This window comes from Numenius arquata, chromosome 19, assembly GCF_964106895.1.
Source record: "Numenius arquata chromosome 19, bNumArq3.hap1.1, whole genome shotgun sequence".
Classification (NCBI taxonomy): domain Eukaryota; kingdom Metazoa; phylum Chordata; class Aves; order Charadriiformes; family Scolopacidae; genus Numenius; species Numenius arquata.
The window spans coordinates 4563380-4589280 of NC_133594.1; the positions used below are offsets into that span (position 1 = coordinate 4563380).

A 25901-nucleotide genomic window follows, 5' to 3' on the forward strand; every position below is an offset into this window, starting at 1 on the left:
ACTGTACTCAAATTAAGACCCTTTACCACTGCAGAATCTGTTTTACAGATAGTAGTTCTCAAAAGAAAAGTATTTAAATGCACACCCAAAGGAGTAAGGAATGATAAAAATAGTATAAGAGATGGAAAAAAAAAACCCAGCAGCAAATATCAAGAGGAATTGTTGATTTTCACTGCTCGTTTTCAATACCGAGTACTTGAATTGTTTAAGCAGCACCAACAGCAGTGCATGCACATGGATTAATGGCCCTACAATACTTTGTTTTATGCCATCCCTGACATATTCTGCTTGCACATGTAAACCTCTCTGCACCCCCTGCGTATACATTTTGAATTTTATTTAACTATTTTTTTTTTTTTTTTTTTCAAAAGTCTACTCCATGTTACTGCTTTCACTTAAGCATTCAGCACAGGCCTTTCGGTCGCCTCTCTCCTGCCCAGCTCCTTGAACTCCCTTTTCATGGAGCTCTTTAAAATTCCTCTAGTTCCAGCAAGAACGGATGATTTTACTTCCTGCAATTGTTTTCATTCTGAAAAAAAAAGAAGAAATCAAATAGAGGGATCAACACACTCTATTGTCAAATTAAGGACAGAGGCACAGGACTGACAGACAGGCTCCCTGGCTAAGTGAAGCATGTTTATCTTGACGCACACAGGTACACACATGCCGTTGTTAGAGGAGCACAGGTACCACAGATGCTGAGCTCGCACGCATCGCCCTGCGAATTCATTTCCAAAGGCTATTTGTACTCTGGGGATTTTCACACCATCTGACAACAAGACGGGCTTCAGCTGGAGGAGCTGCAGCCTGGCTCTACGTGACCAGCTGTGCTCCACGCAAGGTGGCCAAGGATTTCAGGTGCCATCCAGTGCCTTCACCACCCCACCATTGACCCCCGTGCGGACGAAAACAGTGCCGGTTGCCACCTACCTCCCAGGGTGGCAGAGATGAGGATGTGGGTGCCGTACTTTTTGATGATGGTATCAATGAACTGCTGCGTGGTGGGTCTCCTGCCCAGGAGGCGGATGCTCCTCTGAAACTCAGGCATCAGGGGCAGTGGATTGTGGAGCAGGTCCCTCCGCTCGATGGCTGTGTTCCTCACCTTCCAACGGGCAAACTCCCTATGCGACAACACAGGAACACAACAGGGGTGAGGCTTTGAGTCCAGAGGGGCAGGGAGAGCCACCGAGGGCAGGGACGGAGGATGGAGAAGGGGACAATCCTGTTGGACACCCCCACATGGATACACACGTGAAGCCACAAGGCTAGACAGAAGGGAAGGGGGAGGAGAAGAGGAAAAGCAAGACATTACTGCACAATAACAACACACTTTGAGAATCAGGATCTGGGCTGATGAGGAGGCAGCGTCAGAGTCTCCAGAGGTGTCTGGCAGAGGGTTGCATTTCCCCACAAAGGAAGCAGCCTGGTTCTTTCAGCCTCACACACTTTGGGATCTTACACTTCTCCATAAAGCAGCAAATTTTGGTTTTTGTCAGCAAAAGAGCTTGCCAGTTAGACTGTAGAACTGGACTGGTCTGATCATTGCTATGTCCCTGTGTCCACAAGCCTTCCTTGTAGTTACTGCTTTTGCAAAGCAAGGTTGAAAGAAACACACTTTCCCCAAACATCTTAATCTTTCATCACCAGGGAGTACAGAAAAGATCATTTTGAAAAACAATACACTTGATAAACCATCTAAAAGGATCGATTCAGATATAAGCAGAGGCCAGGATGAAAATGGAGGTGTTTGGTTTTCTTTCTTTTTTTAAAAAAGCCTATAAAGTGATTTTCAAATCCCTTCCTTTAAGCTGATAGCAACTGGGAAAAAAATAAAGTTAATGTTTGCAAAAGCAGCGCTTTATTGCGGGTATCCATTTTGAAATGACACAGAGGGAAATGCCTAGAGAAAACCTTGCACACCTGCAATCTAAAAATCAGGCCTCTGAAATACATCACCAGCTGAGCACCTAAGAGATGAGAAACCTATTAATGTCCTTTGAAAAAATATTGAGCAAGGCCTTCTAAAAAGAAAGGATATTATTTATAACTACTCTCCTACGACGCACCTGCACTATCTTAAGCTATCTCCCAGATAATCAAGTCACAAGCTTCTCTGTCACTTTTCATTCACTTATTCCTCTAACTCAGGTTTAAGACCAAAATTTCATTTAAATAATAGGAAAGACAATATCTGGCACTGACACGGCACTTTCTATCAATGTGTGTCAACCAGCACCAGCAATCCCACTTTGCTGGTAGAGAACCTGACATGCAGGCAGATTTAGGAGATGCTGTAAGTCAGTTGTAAAGCTGGGATCACAGATCACAAACCAAATCTTTTTTCCCCAGATTGATTCTAGACCCGATCCACTTCATGTGTGTTAGGTTATTTTACTTAATGCAATTATCCATTTATTTATTTTGATTTCACCCCATCGCAGCACCCCAGGCTGCTTAACAGCAGTTGCATTCATTAAAACAGCAAAGTGCCAGCTTTTTACTTCACAATCCCTCATTACACCTGAGCTAATGCCCCCTCTGTAGCTCCTAGGCTTTCACAAGCCAACTGAAAATGCCAAAACAAAACCCCCCTCTTACCACATCCTAAAAGTCATTAGTGTCAAACCTTGAAATCCCCAGAAATATCAGTCTTTCTTAGAAAAAAAACTCTGTCAAAAGGCCAAAAAAAAAAAAAAAAAATCCTTAACAGAACCCAAAAAATTCCATACACCAGGATCACATTACCAGGAGTGGAGAAAACAGACCATTGTCTCCAAAAGGGTCTGCAGATAACGAATACATTACCAATATCCGCGTATTCAATGTGTGGAGCAGAATACAGGGGTTTTTCTCTGCTGTCCCAGAATAGTGTAAAAGTCTAGTACTTAGTATCTGTGGAATATATATGTTTGGGGATCCCACAGTTGATTTTAGTGATAGAGAAACCCTTAAAAGTAAAGACAAATAGCTTCTCTCTGACACTACAGAGGGAGGTTGCTCTAATCATTCTTGATTAGAGTGGCAATACCAAATATCACTATAGAAAGAACTCCCCTTTGTGTGAAGAAGGAATGGTGGGTTCAATTTTTATATCAGGTCCAATATCATCTCATGACACCACTGGCAGCAGGCAAAAGGAGTTTAAAAGAAATCATTGCCATATCTTCAACTTTGCCGGCTGCCAAGGGACAGTCCCAGTCACCATTCATAGAGTAGACAAGCCCTTAGCAGTACCCACATCTAGAACTTCATAGTGAAGGAGACTTTTTCCACTCATTTCTCATGCACACCATCCCTCCCCAGGGCTTTCTACTCCCAGGGCATATCACTGAGGTGAAAGCCCAGTTTATTATACTCTCCAAATGCTTGGATGTGTGGCTTTCATAGCTGATGAGAAAAGCTGAGCAAATACGTTATGATGAATAATTTATGCAATGAACTTAGATGTTTATCTTCTGCTCATAGAATATCCATGAGCCAGTTGCAATTCCCTCTAATTTATGCATTATTTGAATTTACTTAGTGACATTTTTCGAGCTTTTTTTTTTTTTTTTTTAAGGTTTTGTGTAGTATTTGGCTCTTTTCTCTCTTTGTGTGCTGTTGATTGGCTGGGACTGGTCAAGCAAATGATAAGGTATTGTTAAGCTTCCTGATTAATGGTCACAAATACATTTTAAACTTGGCTTCTTCAGTTCAAAAATATTTTACACTGAAAGCAACCCTCTAAATACTAGCAAACTTCCATGCAACCTGTAGAACTCTGTGCTATAAAATGCACCCAAGGCCAAGATTATGGTACAATTTTGGAAAATAGGCTTAATATTAATGGAGATGGCTAGTGATTTAAAAAAAAAATATATATATATATATATTTGCAGGGAACAGTGTAGCTTTGGCTTTAGGGAATGATCCAGCCTGTGTCTCCTGAAGTCTGTGAAGTGTCCCCACTGAATCTTTGGAGGCTCTACCACAGCCTTGGATTCACAGATGATATGTGCAAAAGGATACTGAAATCTTTCCTCCCAGAAATGACTCTCAGATTTCACTGATTATTGCTCCTCAGAACCACCAGTGACAACACAGTCTCAATGCCACTGCCTGGAAAACACAGGTGAGGTATCTATGGGTCTCAAGACACTTATAAAAGAGAAATATCGCACTGTTGCTTGCTCGCTTTCCAGGTGAAAAAGTTGCAAAGACCTGACCAGGATTATGATGGCACCCCATGATACGGTTAGGATTAGTGCAGAATCTTCTGACCCTCGGGGGAAAACCCTAGCAAGGACCTGAACTTCTGCCAGTGGGGAAGCTTTTAAGGGCTTCGGAAAGATGATAAACCTCTTAGCAAGGAGGAAGAGCCTGTATCCCTGATGCAGAGACGGGATAAGGAGAAACTATGACCTAACGTCTGAGTAGTGGGGGAGAGGCACTTGTTTATGCTCTAATGTCTCGCCAGCATAGACAGCCCATGCTAATGTGGAACGTACCCAGGAAAATGCCTGCCAGGTCAGCAGAGAGGAGCCTGCTCTCTAATGTCTGGTGAAAGCTCTGAAGAGCCCACTCTTCTAATGGCTGCAAGGGGTAGAAAGTGCTAATGCCTCAAGGGGGAAGGGAGGTGGGAGGAAATAGAGGGATGAAGTACTGCCTTAGGGCAGTACACATATTTCAGGCCTTCCTCCCTGTCACAGAAAGGGGATACATTTTATTTGTATACGGCTATATCTGAGAAAAGACTTGCGCCTTCAGAGTTTGCGTTAATGAGCTTGCTATCAAGGCCATGCATGTCAGAGACAGAGGGAGCCACTATGATGTCTCAGTGCTCATTAGCACTATGACCCCTTGAGGGAAACAGAAAAAAAGGGGGGAAAAACGCTGAAGAGGGAGAAAAAGTCAAAAGCCTAGAATGAGTATATCACCCAGACCCCCCACTGCACCAACAGTAGGAGACTCCAAGGGCATGAGATCTCTACCCAGGGAGAGAAGTCTGAAAGAGAGAGGCCGTCGGAGCAAATTAAATCCCCCGTCTTCAAATGGCCAAGACAACCAAAGGACGTGAGTGAAAGAAACAAGTTCAGTACAGACCTCGGGGGCTGGTGCTTGAAACCAAGAAGAAATTAAATGCATTAAACAATGAGCGAGACAGAATCTGTTTGACAAAGGCAAAAAAGCAGAGCAGGAAGACACTGAACAAAGCCTGTAAGTGTCACGTTGACTACAACACCCCAACACCTCCTGCTGCTGGATATGTTGCCTTCAGGGCAGTTAGTGCATCCCAGTCACAGTGCACACTCAGACAGGACCAGCCCCACCACTCCCTGGGAACTGGGCAAGGAGAAGGCAGCAGTTCCCTTCTGTTCAGTGGTCCTTTATCTGTTTTATAGATCACAGCTCAAAAGCCATCAACTGATCCCATAGGTGAAGAGCAGACAGAGCCTTTTTAAAGGCAACACCCTCTTCAGTAACAGCAAGATACAAGCACTGCTTAATGTCCTCTACCTGGCGTATTGCACATGTTGTTGACTCTCTGATGTCAGTAGGATCCCCAGTCAGAGACAGAGAACTCCTAGAGCCTTCTTCCTCTCTTGGATTTTGATCTATATACAATAGCATCTGCCTAGACATGCCTCTACCTTTCTACATCCAAGCACCTCACAATCATTAAGACAGACATGTTTGGACACTCCTATGTATGTTGTGGACAAGTGTTATTAACTGTTAAAAATGAGAATGAACCAAACCGGACAGATTTGAGGCATTTTCCAGGCAAGAAAACAACTTTGGTCTTTGCATCAGAAACTTAGCCCAAAGTCCTCCAGAATCCTCCCAGTTGTTCCTACAACAGAGTTGTTGTTTCAGGGCTTTTGTTTTGTCTTTCCTTTTCTCCGCCTAATTGTCCCAGCCATGGGCTGCACAAAGTAATAGTTATCTCCAGTCCTCAGGGTAATAGCTCTTCCAGGTTACTGTGAGCCCTTGACTCTGCAAACAATGCCATGGGGGAAGGATACGAGCATGACAACAGCACTATAATGCTTATCTTTTACCGCCAGATCTGGCTTAATGGGAGTCTGGACAAGGTATCTGTGATTATGGTGGGGTCAGTGATGTCTTATTTCTAGTCTGTGCCCTCAAAATGCCAGACAGCCCGAGGCTAAGCAGCACAATATTCCTTCAGCTGTTTCCTCTGCAGCTTGGTCTCTTCTCTATCTAGGCCAGAATGAAGAAGTCAGTCTTCAAAGCTCAACTTTTCAAAGGACCTACAAGAATTAGTTTCCTGTGAGAGTTTGGCACTCATCCCCCCTAATCTATTTAAGAAAACTCCACTCCATAGATTCATACTTGTTCCAAATTAGACGGAGGATGAAACTCTGCTGTAAGAAAGAGAGAGAAAAAAAAAATACAAAAATCTAATTCCAGAGAAGTATGAAGAGAAATCACTTAAGCTGAAAGTCTGACAGCATTTTGCATAACAACCAGGCAAGCAGACAGGCTGACATATGACAGCTGGCAGATGAGTAAGATAAATAAATTGACTATTGATCTATTGATAAATGCTGTGCTGTCTGCAGCAGTTTTATTCCTATAGGGGCATTTGCCCTGATAGGACTGAACCCAAAGAGAAGATCATCAGGGTTTGGGTCATTCAACAGAATCATATGGCAGAAATAAAACAGCGCTGTTGGACTACCTACTCCTTCACCTGTCTCCACAGGACAATGGAAGAATCTTCTGGTTTTTTTTGCTTGGTCTGTACTTTGGCCATGTGGCTGCATTGGCTGAGGCGTCTGAAACCTCAACTACTTCCCTTTTCTGGGCAATCATTTCAGCCTGTTGGATTTTCTTGTTACAGAGTTTTGTTTTCATCTGTCTGATATTTTCTTAAAAATATTAAATTCTCTCAGGGTATAAAACATGAAGGTTTTCCTTGTAGAAGGAGAGGGAGGTAAATAATAGGTCCAGAATGACAGGAAGTTTGCAAGAAGCAAAAAGAAAGAAAATTACTTCAAAGTTAGGTGGATTTCATGTGACCTTGAAAGTGCCTTGGTAAACAGATTGTTCCAGCACTGAATTAAAAACCAATCAGACAGACATGACTCCGAGTCTTGTGTTCTCTCTTAGGATGGGACTACACTTGGGTCTCTTAGGAGGCAACACGTAATTGTTGGGTGCTGAAAAGATGGATTTGTTTAAAAAAAGATGAAGCTGGAATGAATTCATTACTAGAGTCAAAGCAGAGTGATTCAGCATAGGTAACCACAAGTTAAAAGGTAGGTCATTACATTTGGTCACTACTAAGTTTGCTTATTATTAAACTTGATCGTAGCCAGGACATGATTCCTAGCTCTGACTTCAAATATAAACATAGCTGCCATTCCAGTCAACCACATGCAAACACAGCAGAGCAGGTTCCTACCCCTTCAACTGAATGGGGTCACCACCAGGTTACATGTTTATGCATCCTCAGATAACACGCAGTAACTTCTAAACTTCTTCAACCCAGAGCAAACTCAGCAGCTACATTCATCTGTCACTTATTGCTCTGTTCCCATATTTCACCCCAGTCAGCGGCTACAATTCCCTTTCATCACACCCATCAGGTTACATCACAAACCGCTTGTGGGACATTTACTCCCCTCAGCTTTCCCCATAAAGTTATTTGTGCAGATTTCGCTGCAAACAGCACACACCTTGGGCACTGGAGATAGCTTTTCCAACACCAGCTTACTTAAGCCTTGTCCACCCTGGAGACTTGCTCCTAAGTAGCTCCCATTACTGTTAACACCATTTCAACTGTTTTCAGCATTGAGATGACGGCACTTCTTCTAAGCCACTCCAAGTTACATAGTGGTTGATACCAGCTGCTAGAAGCCGGAGTGACATCCCTACAAGGGCTCCCAGCATTGTTAGCACTGCTGCAGCTTAACAAACATTATCAACAATAGGAAATGTTCTGTTCTGTTGCTGTTTTCTTCATAAAAGGTTACCTAAACCAGACATAGTTTATTAAGCTACTGTGGAAGCTATTCTAACAGGCTGCAAGGTCTTGTGCTCCAAGCACTGGAATAGACAATATAGACACCCATTCTTTCACTGCGAATTATGATAAAAATCACAAGAGATGCAGCCAGAACAATTGTCCATTAGAAAACCTGATGTAGCCTAGAGAAACTCATCTACGAAACAGGCATTTTGAGTTCTACAGTTATGATTATGACAACACTGACATTATTTTTCATAACATGGTCTCCTGGATTTGTATTTCTACGAGTTTGACCTCAAATTCAGGATCAAGCAGATCCTGGGAAGTCAAGGAGCTGTCAAGAAGATGCTTTCAAAGAAGAGCACTTTTAAAACAACAGGTAGAAACATCTGAGTCACTGGAGGAATTTTACATAGTCTTGAGGAAGCCTGAGATAATCGGTACAATTTTACATTCTCTTCTCCACAATTCTTTTAATTCCCTTCTTGTATGCTCCTTTGCTCAACACATGATCCAGAGAGCTGATGGCGTACATCAGCCAATTGGACTCAGCCAACAACAGGTTGGGAGGGAAGCCAAGAGACAGGATGGTGAAACAATTAGCTAAGGCTGTAGAGAAGCATGGGGCAAAGACAGGAAAAGGCCCCAAACTGTTCGGTCTTGTGCTGTAGCAACTGAAAAAAACACAACCACCAACAAAAAAAATAGACCTTTTCACACTGAAGTGTTTGTACTCTAGTAGGTTGGAGGATTAAACTCTTGATGAAGTCCCTCCTCATAGGGCTAAATATAACATGAAAGTATTTAAATCTACTTTTGAAAGCAAGTTTGAAATAGAAAACAGGCAATTTAATTTATCAATAGACAACACATCACTCGGGGAAGACTGGCCCACGCCCTTTACCCCATGGAGCCCCTCAGCAATTTAGGCCTGCCCCAAAACTCACCATCTAAACTGAGTCACAATCACCTACCGGTGTTCATACAAGCACAACAGCATGAATCAAAGGCTGTAACAAGAACATAGTTTGGAACAAGTAATTTCATTAAATTGCACTTGCTTTATTTCCTGAAGATATAGGTGCATGGACTACAGGGTTTTTTTCCTAATTTTAGCTGTAGCAAGCTGATAACCTCAGCTTGTGACACCACAGCCCCAAGCTTTGCTCTTTACTTATCATGATTCACAGCTAACTCAGATTAAAAAACTGGAAGAAATGCGGACTTGAACCTTAATTTCTCATGCTACAGGGTAGGGTACCTGGCTGTTGCACTTCTGGCAATGTAAGCACAGTATCTGTCAATACTGGGAAAGTAAGTATTGGAAATTTAGCCTTGATTGCCCTTTTTCTCGAAAAAGCACAAAATTTTCTCCAACGCAGCATGCAGCCATGTTTCAAAACTTGAACTGTTGTTAGAAAATGGAGCCATCACCCCCCCTCTGGTCAGTTGTGCCACTCACTTGGCAAAGGCTCAAATTCACCATGTCAGGAGGAAAAAATATAAATTGATATTCAAATTCAAAGCCCCTCCTGCCTCCTACACCCAGCTGTGCCCTCAAGGCAGTCCTGGCAGAGCCACCTGGGCACAGCTACCACGCTTGTGGGCTCAGCAAGAACAGGCAGTGATGGGAAAGCTGTCCCCTCTCGCCCACCTCCTCGCCCCTGAGTCATTCTCAGCTGATGGAAACACCAGCTAACATATAAGGTAGGTGCTGGTGGGTGGCTTGGATGCCTAAAGACAGCCAGCTGGCAAAGCCACCTGCTTACAGCAGGGACCTCTTGCCATAGGGGCCTTTTGTCCAGGTTAAGTGAAGTGAAGGGGGTCCGTACCTCTCCCTACCAGGGAATATCCTTCAGATGGAAGAACGTGCTCCAGGCTGCACATAGACAATACGTAGGGAAACAGAACAGAGGGACCCACAAGATGCGATGAGGACCAGCATCCTTCACTACTCATGCTCTTGCAAGGGATCTCGTAGAAAGCATTTGTGAGTACATGGAGGAGGTATGAGAGTGCAAGTGATCAAAATCTCTTTTGCGATCGTACAATAAACCCACTCTCCCCTCCCATACTGATCCTTGCTACTTTATTCCTATAGTGTTGTGTGACATTATTTCTTCCAAGTTGGCTTAGGAGAAAATGGTGGTTCCTCCTCACGGTTCCACAGGACACCCATTTCTGTGCCTTCACCCCAAAATCTGTGGTTGAACACCCCTTTGGTTTTCAAGCTGTGCTGTTAGGTTCAGGCCAGTCACCATGGGTTGGTATTTTAACACTGACATCCACAGTGGCTATACACAGAGACTGTCCCCTCTCAGCACAGGATTCAGATGGTATCTGGGCCTGAAATTACTAGCAAAAAGTATAAGGTAAGAGGTGAAGGGTTAAGAAAAATTAGTCTGCAGAGTAAAGCTGCAGCAAAATTCAAGCTATCCATAATCAGAGACATTTATGCTTTGTTCAAGATTAAGGAAAAAAAAAAACTGTCCCCAAAAGCCTGTGACATTTCAGAATTACAGTAAAATTGAAGAAATTTTCTCTAGGAAAAAGGTGACCCATTTCCTCAGACTACATCCCTCTTTAGCAAAAAAAACTGAACACAAGCAGTGAGAAAGCCTTGAACATTCCTTGTTTGCTCCAAAATCTCATTTCAACAAAAATCAGTTTTGATGTATTTAATTTTCATTCCTAGTCATGCCATTTCAAACTCAGACATGTTTTGATGGAGGAAATAAAAAGACTACAATAAAATAAAAATTCACAAACTCTTGAAGAAAGGCAATCTTTTTGCATGCTGCAAAGTGGCCTGAAATAAAAAGACAACCATGCTTTTCATGCAACATGTCATAAAGGAAAAGTTTTATTTTTGTCCTGTCCTATCCAGGGAACAGAGACTCGTGAATGCAAATGCTTTTGTTTTCTGGGATCTGTTTGTGAAGCTTTGAAGCACTTGGTTATTCAGGCATGTGCTTCCCAATTTCCCAATCATGAGTCATGTTTCCTTTAGCTGTTATTTGTGACTTTGATACATAGATCTCAAAGCACTTTAAAACAAATGTGTCACTCTGAAGAGAGAAGTTAAGGCAGTAAGAGATGAACTTCTCCAAGGAAGGGATCTGGAGCCAGGACAAAGCGTTTCTCCAGCAAGGACTAAGGTAGATAGAATCATAGAACCATTTAGTTTGGAAAAGACCCATGAGATCATCAAGTCCAACTGTTAACATAACACTATCAAATTGCGGGGGGGAAGGGGTCATGGCCAAACTTGCTGCCCATTTTTCCAGTGCCAATAAACACTCATGCCCAGGGTCCTTGCTGCCTACTCAGGGTGCGCTGCTTCCAGGATCCTACTCAATCATGGTAAGGATAGCAGTGGCAATGTGCAAACACAACCCCACATCAACCAAGAGGAGAAGCAGGGTCAGAAGTACATGTCTTCAAATCACCACTGCACATAAATTCCCAAATCCCAGCCCTTTGGGGAGGACACAAGAACCATGTGCTTCAAAACACGGAGTGGAGCGAGCTGGCGTCATACCACAAGGAGGGGGTTGGACCTGTTCTATAGCAAGAGTGAGAGGGATCAAGTGCACACCCGTAGCATTTTTTTTCTACAAAGTAATAGGACCCCAAAGGCTGTGAAATCAATCTAATGAAATGCAAACCGCTTCCTTCGGGAAGGTTATGTTGATTGCCAACTCAGTTGTGTTCAAATCGGCAAAGAAGAACATGCTGGATAGTCTAGGAGAGAAGGTTAAAGACCTCTAAGGCCTCCAGCAATGCTAGTCTGTGCCGCTTCAGGTTGCGTTTGTCTTAATTCCTGCAGTTTTATGAATATACCATAGCCAGATGATACAGGAGACTTTTTTAGTGTAAGAAGGAACACCAGAGTGCTTCCTTAGCTCACTGGGCTTCAAGCACACCCGGAATACCTGAGAGGCATTGTTATACACGTGCTGTGGGCATAAAACCTGCAGTACAGCGAAGGGAGTGAGGACAAGCCCTTCAGTGGAAGGGCAGGATGAGCAAACTGCTAACTGTTCCACAATGCACACAGAGCCACAGGAGCATCTGTCTGCATGAATCGCTTAATTCACATAGAAAGCAAAATCCACTCACATGCTAAGGTCCAGATGTGAAATTCAGGTCCTGGAGAAGTTAAGAGCAAAACCTCCTTGACTCCAGCGCAGGCAGCATGCAGCCGCACAAGCAAAGGCAGTCTCAAGAACTCAGCAGGTCTCTGAGAACCAAAACTCGGGGCTTGGGACAGAGGGCTGAGCTGAGCCCCATTGCTGAGCAAAGGGCACAATCCTCTTCCTCAAATACAGGGCTCCTCCTCTAGGACAGCTACAAAGATTTATAGCCTCGCCTTTCATGCTCTATTTAGGGGGAAAGAGAAGTCAGCTGTGTGGGGAGGATTTGGGGTTTTTTCCTTCCTTTTTTTTTTTTTTTTTCCCAAGGCAGTGGTGGTGTTTGGGCTGGTTTTTTTTTTTTTTTTTTGAGGCACAGGGTTAGGGTTTTTAGGTTTTTTTTAAGTTTAGTAGGGAGTGAAATAGAGGGTGAAGGGTGTTGCTCTTTAATAAGGGCTCTTTTGTCTTTGCTTTGCACTTTTATTGTGGCTCAGGAATCCTTTGCTTAGCCCGGGTGGGAGCTTCTATGGCGTTCATTCTTCCCCTTTCTCCTGCACCACTTTCTTTCATGAGAGACTTTTTTGTATGTGCTAAGTTAAAGTCAGGATCTCTCTGAGGCAAGGAATGGTAAACTTGGTCTGGGGAGATCAGATGCCGCAGAAATGCAAAGGAGAAGATCTCTCCTCATGGCTGTTTGAGGGGTGAGGACTGGGCACAGTAAAAGCACCATCTCCTGTGCCAGCTGAACCTGTACACATGGCTGAATAAAGGATTATGTGCTACTGCACATCTGAGCCTCTGCTGAGAAATAATGAACTGGACCCCAGAATTCTGAAGTACATGAATATGTATATATTTATCTACTGAACAAAACAACAATATCTGCAATGCTTTTTATTTGCCTTCTGGGTTTTGAGATTTAAAGGCTCATATTTTCTGGCTTTTCTTTGCAATCCTAAAAGAAAGCCTATTCTTATTTTTTAAATGGAAGTTGTGAGTTATACAATAATATGACTCAAGCCTGGAGTACTTAAAGAAGACATGAAAAAAGCTAGTATGAATCCCTCAACTCTTACAAATACTGGAGGAAAAAAAATAATAAAAAACCCTATCTGTGCAGTCTGATAGAGAACTGGTCCCAATGTTTCCCGTTACGGAGTAGAAACCTCACAACTCCCAGTGCCTGAGCAAGTGTCAGAAAGAAGGGGGCAGCTCAAAGTCTGCCCCATTTCCATGGGTAGTGATCCCCCCGGGGTACAGCCCTCCCCTCTCCTGGACCTGGGTAAACTGCCAGATTAGCAGAACTGCTGCTCAGCCCCACAGGATGCTTTTTGGCACTCTCCCCTATGCCCAGGCACTCCATTTTCTTCTTTCTTGTACTCTTTGCAGAAGTCGCTTCCCCTCTTCGTGCTTCCCAGCCCTCCTTTCTTTTTTTCCTCTCCCCCAGCTGTTGCATTGTGCTGAGCAGCCCAGATTTAGGGTCCTACAGACCATATTCTTGTGACAGGACGTAGAACCCAACATAAACTTCGACTTGCCCAGGGCAGGTGCTGTTACAAGCCTGATGGAGGGGAGAGAGGAGTCCTAAAACTGCCTACGGTGGGAGGAATCAATTATACGGCCCTGTGCAAGAGCATCACCCAGAGGCCTCCACAATAAGTGCATGTTTATCTCGCTCAAATATTGTCTCTGCAGCAGACCTGTTTGTCCCTGCTCCTCACACTGTTACTTACAAAGCCCAGCCGCTGGCAAATTTGCTGATCTCCGGTTATATGAAGCAGTGACTCCATGCTAAGGTGTCTTTGCAGCTCTGATACCGCTCCTGTTTTAACATACTGCCACCAGAAGATGTACTGGGTATTCCCACGCCCCTGACCCTCATACCCCTGCTGCCCTTGTCCCCTTGCCCCGCTTCTCCCCATCTTTGGAAGGGCAGGTGGTGGCTGTATTTAAAGCCTCAATCTTCCTGAGCACCGAACCATTACAAGCAGCGCACTCATCAGCAGCGCTGAGTTTCACTGACTGATTGTTTTCTGATTCTGTTTGGCATTTTATCCTGGCTGCATAGAAAACTTATTATAAAATCATGTTTGTGTTCCATAGATTATATCTGTGGCTGACTGTGGCGGGAGTACCAAGCATGACAGACAGAGTCGGAGGGGCATGGATGATGAAAGCCCCTGCCAAGGTGACAGGGGCCAAGCTGCAGTGCAGTCACAGTGTCTGCAGAGATGAAAATAGGAGCCCTTCCGTCAGCCCCAGGTTATCCTGGGGGTAGTTTAGCTCTCGCAATTCTCCTGACCGGATCCGTGCCACAAGCTACAAATAAATGCTCAAAACACAGATTAGTTTTGTATTAGATGACTGCAACAGTCCCTGTTGCTATTAAAAATCTGTTAGTCTTTCCCCTGGATAGCCCCAGGCTAGAGCCTGCCATCCACTCACACCTGTATCAAGTCCAACAGCCTGTGGTAGAACTAGAGAGAATTATTATTTATGTTTTCAGTTGTTACTTGGGTTCTGGGAGCAGCCAAGGCCTGGGAGATGCAGTCTACAAAGAGGCCACCCCTACTCTCCTACAGCTTTAGGACTGTAATCCTTCAAATAGCAAAATGCTGTGCCTGGCAGAGTGGGAGATGGGATACTGTGACCCTGGAGGGCCCTTTTAGTCCCATGTTCCTTGGGTTGTGATACCAGATGCTGAACCCTCTCTGCCCTTCCACCGTCTTCCATGTCAGCCAAAAAAATGGTGTCCTGCAAGATCAGCTGGGCATGGCAGCAGAAGAGACACACTGCATTGCATATGCCACAAAAATAAAGCCAGCCCTTTTCTAACCATGCTTTTCCACCTTCCTCCCATCTACCTTTCCTGAATGCCTCCCAGCAATGCACAGGGCAGCATAATGAGAATCTGACTGGTGGCATTCAACCTTCCTTCCCTTGGCCTCTCTCCTGGGGAGAGCTAAACACATGGACTAGTGTTTTGTCGGCTGCTTGACTCAAACATTCCCAAAACAGGAAATGTGTCCACAGGAAAAGGTCAAGTAGGAAAACACAGCATCATCTCCAGAGAAACAACTAGACATGGCTTGTTGGAGAGGTGGAAAAATGTTACAGCCTCCCTCTCTCCAGAGTTGTTTCTGGTCTCTAAAACATGTGTTTCAAGAGGGGGCTCCTCTGTTTTCCCCATCCCTGAGCACAGACAGATCTGCTGCGTTCTCCTGCCCACTTCCATAAGAGCAACTGGTGTCGCCCCCATTCACACACTGCAGATACTGGTGGTGCAAGAGGCTTCACGTCAGTGGGGCTGGCCATCTGGAACAACCATCATGTATCTCTCCATCTCATTGACTCCGTTCCATTTCAGTCTCAGCTGAAGTTGTATCTTTTTTCTCTCCTGCCTTGCCTGTGACTCTCTTATTTTCTCCCTTCTACTGTCTCTGCTGCTATTTATGATTTATTCTCTTTAACTGTCCTATTTAATGCTGCAAAATGGTTGGGAAGATGGTTTCTGTGAATAATGTTGTAGAAAGCCAAGGGATTCTCTCACTTACCCATCCCAGTGGAACTGACTAAACACATCCCAGCACTGCAGGAGATGGAAATCTCACACCAGCATCCCAGACTGTTGCCCAGTACAGTCAGGAGCACAGCGTGACATGGCCACAGTGCCTTGGAGAAACTGTCAAGGAGATGCTTACGGGGACTTCTGGCTAAAGCAAACAGTCTTCAGGATCAGACTGGGGGCTCCTCTCCTCGTAGTGAGCTCAGGGTATCACCTTTCTCCTAAAGTACCAAATGCCCTTCCCTGGAGGAGCTGGTTGGGATGTTACTCATGCCACCATACTGTCTTCATCCAGGGTGGGGCATGGTCTTGAGAGCCCATGGGTCCTATGGTTTCACCATTTCTGGAAACCCTAGGTTCTGCAGAAGTCAGATCAGCAAAACACGATGAGTCTGTGAGACTTCTTCCTACATTGGGATTTTTTATCACGCGAATGCCACGCTGCAGCTGGTTCTGGGAAGGCCTCTGCCCACACACTAAATAAATTCTGGTGCGGTGCGCTGCTTCTCTATGGAAACCGTACCCTGCATTTCTCTCTATAGGATTTTTCTCATTTCAGGCTCCATAATAAATTAACAAGAAGATGTTTTCTTTACACCAACCATAGGAGACACTCTTTTCTGTACTCGATTAATCTTTAGTGATCTATATTAAATATTTATCTGAAGAAACGAGGCCTGTATTGCAGCAACATTTTCTATTATGAGACTTTATCATATCAAAAGATATTTTCCTGGCGCTGACTCCTTCGTATATACCCAGCCAGAATCTCCACTGGAAGGGCACTCTTTTTTTCCCCCCCCTCTTTCTCTCCCAGTGACCTTTTCCCTCCATAACAAGCTGCTGATATGTTAGAATTTACTGGGTTATAAACATTTTTTATCGAGTAGGAGGAAGCTGGGTGATTTGGCACCAACTTCCCTAATAAAACCCAGGGGAGAGGCTGTGATGTTTGACACCAATAAAGGCATGGAAGAAGCTGCAGCCTTCTGGGATGCTGGTCACGAATGACAAGGGGAGTCAGTGAGTGTCAGTCACGTAGCTTCGCTCTGCCGAAGCTCTTTTGGAAGGAGTCCAGCTTGCTGGCACAGGAGAGGGAGCTGGGAGGGACCTGGTAAAAGGCTCCTCTGTTCTTTCCCAGCGTTACTGAAATTGTGTGATCTGTCACACGGAGCAATGAGCTGGGATTCCTAAACCCTCTTTTCCTGCAAGTGGGAGGTAGAGAGACACTGAACAGTTGAGGTATCTAAGAAAGGATGATGACCTCAGTGTTGAGTTCAGGCACTGGTCCTACAAAAACATGGAAAGCCCTGTTCATAGTTCAATCTTGAATCAGTGATTGAATTTTCCTTCTTGAGACAGACCTGGGATTTGCTATAGATAAACAGAATTTTAACTATTTTTATTGAGGTAGCTCCAAAAAGAATCCCAGACACAGGATTCTTGCTTGTGGTGCCAGGTGCTGCACAATGCGCCAAAAAAGATGGTGAGAGTTCACCAAGAGCTCACAACCCAGTACGCCTCTGCATCCCAAGGGAGCAGTGATTTAAACTGGTCAATAACTAACTCATTCTACAAAAGCCTGAATAAATCATCTGATGACTAGATATACACGCATTATAAATGTTTAGTTCTGATAATATATGACTGAGCTGTTATTTTGACAAATAGCTAGTGAATAATATATTTGATGAACTGCATAATATTTTACTAATGATTAATTTATTCATTCGAAACAAACAAACAAAACCCAGTCTTTTCCTCAGCTATTATAAGGAACCCTGCAAAGAGCTTTGAGATCCCTGGATGAGCTGTGTGTGTTATTCCTCCTTTTATTATTGTGTATTTCTAGTGATTTATTACCAGGGAAAATAAATCCATGGCTTATGTTATGGACAGCCTCATTTAAGATTGTGACAGATCCTGTTCAAAAGCTTCTAATTTTATAATGCCCACTAAAATCTACAGGAATTTGGCGCTTAGGCAGTTAAGTATCCACACAAAGTGCTTAAATACCTTTTTTAAGTCTGGGCCAAGCTTATCTGAAACTTAACTGCCTCTTCTGACTGAAGCAGAAGTGTTGTGGTTGGGGATGGCTTCGGTAGGGTTAGTTACTACAAGACGGCGGTCTATAAGATTTAGTTGAGGATTGCCCTGGCTGTAGTTGTCCTTCTCCCTCACTCTTAATCCCATTCAGAAATATAATTTCTGTGAGTTCACAGAGAAGATAAAGGACCAAAGAGCAAGAGCACTTCCTCAGAGCTTTTCTGCAAAGGCGGACTGATTGATTACAGATTGGACGCCGCTCCAACTTCCTTTCCTAAATGAAAAATTGAGAGCTCTTAAAAATTGAATAAAATATGCCATTCTAAGAAGGATTTCCACTGGCATGAGCACAATAGGAGGTAGTAGTGAGTTGCTCAATATTTCTGTGTGCCCTGGCTAATCCTTTACTACTCAGTCCCTTTGCACTGTCCCTGTGGCACCTGATGATAACTCATCTGTAATTGGTAAGGGCTTCAGTTTTGTGTCTCCAGACAAAGCTTAAATCACTTACGTTTGGGAGAGCTCTGACTTCAGTGGCAGCTGGAGCAGTCCAGGAGATTATTCCTTTTGTAACTACTACTACAGAATCTGGCTTTGTTCCATGCTGGAAGAATCTGGAACAGCTTGTAATGTTTTCACTAGACAAAATTTTGTCAAAATACCTCATTTCTTAGATCTCTCTCTCTCGCCACAGTCACTAGTGACCAGAGAGCCAGGACTTCAAAAATGTGTTGAATCCAATTCATCAGCCTGAAACACTAATAAAATAAAGAATTTTGACAAAACCTTACTTAGGAGAAAATATTTTCCTAGCTCACTGAGACAATTTTATTACACCTAAAATGCAAAGACTTTACCATCTTGTCATTTGCCTTCCTCCGTCCTTGTAGAACTACCCCAGATCTGCTTCCCTTTTGGTGCACAATCCCCACCACTATGAGTGAAAATCCCACCCCAGTGGTACAAACACTTGCAAGACTCTGACAGAGAGCTGAGATACTTCTATCAGAGAGCAGCTCTGCATATAAGATCTTTACCTTCGGATGCTCACCCACAACTGTACAGGAGACAGTCACCAATGGAGTTCATATGTTTGAGTTGGGAGACAAAGCAGTGTCTTTTTTAAAAGACATGACGCAAATATCTCAGACCCCAGGAACGAAAACAATAAACTTACTTTTATGACTCTTCTGCAGAAGAAAATTAAGTCCAAATACAGTTGGCAATTATCCTGTAAGCCTATTATATAGTAGCATTCAGCCTCTTCCAAACTCTTGGTTCTTCCTTTGTTATATGCTAGAAGAGTTGGTAGGACTTTTACTGTCCCCTATTTTAGAGCCATTCCACAGGAAAATATTCTCAGATCTCCTTTAGTCCACTGTAGGCCATGCAAGATGCTTCAGCCACCCCAATACCTGCGTGCACCTCAAACATCAGTGCTCATGTCATCCCAGAGGCAGGTATGAGGCTCTGGAACAGCTTACAAGCATGATATGTTTGCTACCTCCCTATCTCTTCAGTACGAGTGACTTTTAAACTGAACATGGACAGCCTGAGTCAACATGTATGTGGAAGGCAAGGCCACCACTTAAGGGTGACAATGGCTATCTCCATCTTATCACAGAAGCACCCCTGTCTTGCTGTGTGCAAAAATTATGTGCAGGAATAAAGTACCCCTGGGTGGTGCATACACCTCATAGAAACATCAGCACAGGTTGTTTCAGCATCCAAAAGCTTTTCTCCCCTTTCAGATTAATTAAATTAATCGGAGATTATCAAACAACTAGCAAAACATCAGTTCTGGCATTGCGAACTTATCCACACATGTCTGTTCACTGTGCAGTCTTGTGCTAGGATGGAAGACTCTAGAATATATTTCTCTTTGGGTTTGCAATGCTATTGCTCTGCGGCTTGTTTTCCCTGCTTATGCATGCTGACGAGATTTACTATTATGAATTGCCCCACAAAACTACCTTCAAACTGAAATTTAATAACCTAAGTATTATGAAGATCAATATTATGGCTATTCTCATTCATATGATTAGCACTAATATAATTTTGGGAAATATTTATGCTGCAGTAGTGACTAGAGACCTGGATTAAGAGGAGATCCTCGGCATCTATACAGAAGAAAAGACACTATTCTCTCCAGCTGTGTACTGAAGTGCAATACTCAATCTTTGAGTCTCCATAGGTTTGGATATTTTATGTAAGTTATCTAATAAGATAACAAACCAGCCTTACAATCCCTACAGCCATATTGCTAACTGTTTGAAAATCATGAGTCAGGCTCCAAAAAAGAATTAAGAGATTGGTTTTAAAATTCATGAGACTTTTAAAATCTGATAAACTTTGGGGTTTTTTTTCTTCTTCCTTTTTGCCTTCTGCTTTCTGAGTATGTAGGAGTCGTATTATCAAGTTTTCCTCTGCAATTACGAGGGCCGTAAACTTACTTTAAAAATTGAGTTGAGACTCTTACATAATCAGAAGACTGTAAAAGTGTGGGCTTTGAAGAGACACTAAATAGTCTTGAGATACAGTTCATCATGTGACTCGGCAACACTCGCCCGCTGAATCCATACAGCACAGATTTCAAATATCAAAAGGAACAGTCGGGAGTCTTTTACGGGTGGGAACAGGGAATCTGAGACTTTTCCAGTCTGTGCATGGATGGGGAGTAAGGGGAGGAAAACGGGGTGAAGGAAGACAAAATGCAAGGAGAACGTATTAGTCTGGTGGGCACTATTCACTTAGCTTTAACCAGAGATGAAGTTAACAACCTTCTTTCCTTATTCCTGTCTCTCTTGTTTGCTGTTAACCATGCAACATGCAGTTCTCCCCGTCTACCAAGCTCTTATTAGCCTTAACCAGGCTGGTCTCAAAGGTCCCTTCCAACCAAGAAGATTCTGTGATTCTGTGTGTGCCTGCACTCCCCAGGGAGAGGCCCAGACATTTGGAAGGGAATAAAAGGTAATGCTCTTTCCGGGTTTTTGCTCAAGAGCTGGAAGTTAACACCAAAATATTTAATGCTGAGTACTCAATAGGCAGGTTTTCATTTGCTGAGAGAGAAAGAACCAGTCTGAAAGAAAGGGAAGGAAAAGCCAAATGAGGCTGGGCAAGGACACACAGATAATGAAAACACCTTTGCATCCCCAACATAATGCTTGGTTTCACCTCATCCTCTCTTCCACCTCCAGGTAGCTGTGGGGAGGCAGTGTCCCTCACTGGTCAGCATTTGCATCCTCATCCAAGCTGAATCCCGAGGGCACCGCAACAGTCGGCTACTGAAATCAATGCTTAAACCCAGTCTGTGCCCCAGCAGACCTGCCAGTCCATGAAACTGCAGCTTGCAAAGGGGCACTTCTATTGCAAAAACAACAGATCTCTAGCCACATCAACACGGGAAAGAGTGTTGGGATGAACGTAAGAGCTGTCACTAATTAATCAGAGCATATTTGAGTCTCCAGACCCTGGTGTGCTTGCTGACAGCCATTAAATAAAGTTCTTCTTCAATGAACTTTGCCAAAGCTGTATCCCTGGAAGATGGAAACCATCCAGAGGCTTCTGCTTAGTTGGTCTCTAAAACATCTAGTTGGCCCCTGCCCTTGCTAAAACTGATGGCAGAAAAAAGAACAGTGTGGGTTTTTAGGTCAGCAGGTGCTGCAGGCTTGCATGCCACATAGGCATAACAAAGGATTCCCTTCAATTTGGGCTGAGGAGCTCCAGGAGGCAAAAAACCTCCTGCCATAAGCCAAGAGCAGAGAATTTCCATGTTGCTGCTTAAAACGTGCTGCTCACCATGGGCACAGTTCAGCCTGCAGGGACACAGTGGCATTTAGCTGGCTCTTGACACCTCTAGATGATGGCGGTGCGCAAGCATTGGCTCTATGTGAGTGTAAAATTTGGCCCTGCAAGGCTGCATGAGAGCCACGTACAGCAAGGGAGGGCGTCTTGGTGTAATCTGCCATGGCACAGCTTTTATGGAAGCTCCTTTCTCCAAGCAAGTGCTTTCATTGCAAGCAGAAGCACAAGGAGGCCTGACCTGATTGGGAATTCGATGTAATGGCTTCCTCTCCTGGCTGCTTACCCCTCTGCTGGGAGCCATCTGCACATTAAAGCAGATGTTGGTTGCACTCGGGTCATGTTTCCAAGCTTTCTTTTACAGTCATAAGGGCTAGAGACGCTCCCCTCCCTCCCCGCGCTCGTTTCTTAATTAAAGCTTAAATTCTGATGTCATCACATGACTGTAGGAGCAGAGCCCCAGGCAGGCATTTAGTGCTCTGTGTTGTCAGCAGGACTTTGATTTAGAAGCACAGCAGATACTTTAGAGAATCCCATCCCTCCGCTACGCCCCAGCCCAGCCCCGCTTGTAGCTGCTGCTCTCAGACCTCAAGGCTTCCCTTCGGGTCGGAGGCTTTCCAGCGCCACAAAGGATGGGGAGGAAGGGGAGGATCCCCATCCTGTTGAAACAGTATGGCTGGAGACACAGGCAGCTGCAAGCAGTCTGTCAGGGAGGAAGAGGAGGAGGCAGCCCCTGCAGAGAACCTCCAGCCCAGGCAGCTCAGTAGCTACAAGTACCACTGTGACCTGCAGCTCCTGTCCCTACCCCTCTTCTTCCCTCCCTCACAGCATTTCTCACCTGATGGGATGTATTTAACCAGCAAAAGTGACTCCCTGGGGAAGGGAACCTCATTGCAGGTGCCTGTAAATACTTTGTGGCTACTGGATCAGCGGTGGAAGCCTGCGAAGTGCTCCCGGTGTGAAATCAGGCCAGATCACACAGAGCTCCCAGGCTTGGTCACCAGAGAAGGGCCATGGAGCTAGTGAGGGAGGGGTCTGGAGATCAAGTCTTATGAGGAACAGCTGAGGGAGCTGGGGTTGTTCAGCCTGAAGAAAAGGAGGCTGAGGGGACACCTTCTTGCTTTCTACAACTCCCTGAAAGGAGGGTGTAGTGAGGGGGTGGAGGGGTGTTGGTCTCTTCTCCCAAGTAACGGGTGATAGCACAAGAGGAAATGGCCTCACATTGTGCCAGGGGAGGTTTAGGATGGATATTAGGAAAAATTCCTTCACTGAAAGGGTTGTCAAGCACTGGAACAGGCTGCCCAGGGAAGTGGTTGATTTGCCATGCCTAGAGATATTTAAAAGGCGGATGGATGTGGCATTTAGGGACATGGTTTAGTGGTAACTTGGCAGTGTTGGGTTAACAGTTGGACTTGATAATCTTAAAGGTCTCTTCCAACCAAAGCGATTCTATGAACAGCATCCCTAGTGGACAGACCTGGCAGCAGGGCACTGCCTAAATGCTGCCTCTGCCCCATTCCCCAGGAGCAGCCCTGGTACCACCTCCCAGGGCTCTCCGGAGGAGAAGCCGAGGCTGCACCAAGCTCACCCTGAGCTGTGTCAGCTCCTTCGCTGGGCACATGGTTGCTGCAGCACATGGAGCAACTGCCGGCTCCACACCAGTGTATTTGATTTCATGCTGCCTGGAGAGGACATCCTGGCACAAAGGGCTGACCCAACCCCTTCTCGCTCCCCACTGCAGGCAAAGCTGATTCCTGCATTTCTTTTTAGATGTGTCCTGGGGTTCTGTACCTGCACTTCATAGTCAAAGATGGGAAACCAGCCTGGATGTCTCCGACTGCCCCAGTGGGACGCATCTTGTTCCATTTACAGAGGCTGGTGGGTGGCAATCAGCAAAAAAGAAGGGAAAAAAATACTTTCTAGAACCCAAGGGAAACATTAGAAGAATCCAGAAATAGAAAAACCCCTATAATAGGTACAGTCATGCCATCTCCCAGTGCTACTGGTGCCAGAACAAAATTATTCCATGCATCTAACTTTTTTTTTAATGTAACAGTTTCTCTGCTGAAATAAGCATCTCCCTGATTTAAAAGCAGAATTAATAATCTGCTCACCAAAAAAAAAAAAAAAAAAAAAAAAAAAGAGTGAAGGCTTCTCCTTGGCTTGTTAACCTTTAAAATATGCTCCCAAGCCACTGGACCATAGTCTGCTAGAATCTGAGATGAAGGTGCAGAGTCATTGCTGTGGCAGCACTCTGGGGAGCAGCCTCGGGGGTCCTGCTGATCAAAGCCCTCCATCCTTCATGCAGAGGGGAAAAGATCCCCCCACCAAGCCAGGTCTCAGAGGGGACTGTGTAGACAGCCCCCTCCTAGCCCAGCAGGACACGGATCTCTTTGAAAAGGTTCAATGACTGAAAATATTTGTGGATGCTGCTCTTGGAATTGGTTGGGAGTGCGGTTAAAATATTTCATTCTGGATTCAGAAAGGGAATTTTTGTGCTTGAGCATGCGATTCTGCAGCACTGTGCTAACACTCAGCCGCTCTAGCAGAGAGCTTACCCGGGTCAGCAGGCAGGGCAACCAGTTAGTGATATGCCTTGCCAGGCACACAGCTCACGTGCACGCTTTTCTCCAGAGGAACTGGTGTGCCCTGACCACAAGCACCTTATCACAATATGAACTTATCAACTGCATCGCTTCTGCGCCCTTCCCTACGGCTTGGGCGTGCACTGAGATGAGGGTCTGCACTTCCCCAAAGCTTGGCCAGATGTTCTCTTCCCGCATCTTTCGCAGCTCTGAGCATATCAAAGGCTGGTGCCGTTTATCCTTCCAGTTGCCCTCTGTTCTCAAGGATATCAAAGAGAAGGAGAGGTGTGTCCTTCTGTCAAGCCCTGCAGCTGCCAGGGATGTTCGAAAGCCCTCACCATCTGAATGCAAAGGCAGCCAGAGCAGCTGCTCCTCCAGCCCTGACCAGGGCCAAGCTCCTTGTCTGCTCAGCCCAACGCTCCCAGGACTAAGTGCTGCACAGCTCAGCCTGAGCCCTTCCCTGCCACCCCCCTCTCCTGCCTTTATTCTGCTTATGCAAATTTATTAAAAGCTTCCCATACGCAGGGAGACGCATTATGCAGGGAATGTAACAACACTGGTCCCTGAACTGCATGAAGAATGAAGGTTGTGGCTAAAGGAGAGGCGACGTGATGGAACTGGCTGGTTTACGCCCACCGCTGAATGGCTCCTGTTTGCCAGGCTGCTGTGTGAGAGCTGGTGAGACAGGAATGTAAATTGTGGCTCTCTTGTAAAGTTGCATAAACTTGGTGTAATGTCATTTCTAGATTAACATTTACATTGAAGAGAACACTAGAAGGCTTCATTGTTTACATGCACTATGGAAATAGATTTAAATTTTTGGTTTACACACATTTATTTACAAGGCATTTACTGATTACAAACCAATGTACATCACTCGTTTACATGCATAATGTAAACTATGGAGATTTCTTATTTTTTGCCATTCAATGCTGTGCGGATTTCCATTGCTCATTCCACACAGAGGCAAGAGCCTCCTTTCATCTCAGCTCCCTCTGTCCTTCAATTGCTGCGTTGCCTCTCCTAAAAAAGCCTTGCCTCTGACTGGAAAACATAAAAGTTGATGTCCCCTTTAAACAGATAGCATAAAAACCTAATAGGAAAACCTTGTCAGCAGAACTTCAGCATGACTAAAAAAGCCAAAGCAAAGATTAAAAAGCCTAACGGTGCCTATCAATTTGTACCAGCGCAAAGCATCACCTTAATGTTGTAGAAGAACCTTCACGGTGCTTTTTTGGATGCTCCAGGCATCCAAACAACTCCAACAGGACTGAAAACTTGCCAGGGTATGTGTGTGAGAGAGAAACTGGGACTGCACCTGGGTTGTACAGTTCGTCCCAGTCAGTAACACCCATGTCTCAGCATCCAACTTCGTTTTGAACAAGCATGAGCCTTCCCACAGCAAAGCTGCAATCCTACTGCTCCTCTTGGCTGTGCCTCCCTTGCCCAGCGGTGCTGGGGAAATCATCATTAATTTTTTTAATCCTAAGATGCTAAAAGCTGAACCCAAGGAAAGTCAAAGCTAAACCCTGGGGAATTTTAAGATTTCAAAGTCTCAGAGTGAACAATAAGGACAGTCAGTCTTTTTTTTTTTTTTTTCTGCTTCCCTATTTCAAGGACATAAAAACTACTTGTAAATTCAACACAAATTGAATGCGCAAGTTGAAGAGCAAACTGCTAAACAAAATACACTCAAAATAAAAATGTTTCCCTTTTGACATTTTTTAAGTGGCAATGGTTGACTTCCTGTTTTGAGATAAACTTCTATGCCTTAAAAATTGCAAAGAAAAAAG

At 44.5% G+C, this 25901-nt stretch overlaps 1 protein-coding gene across 1 annotated transcript in view; it reads right to left on the bottom strand.

Moving 5' to 3' along the window:
- The window catches only part of BRINP1 (BMP/retinoic acid inducible neural specific 1), a 59233-nt gene that overhangs the window by 25798 nt on the left and 7534 nt on the right, over nucleotides 1-25901 (bottom strand). Inside the window, exon 2 of the mRNA XM_074161180.1 lies at nucleotides 931-1121. Coding sequence (XP_074017281.1) covers nucleotides 931-1121 — 191 coding nt within the window. The remainder of the gene's footprint in view (nucleotides 1-930; nucleotides 1122-25901) is intronic.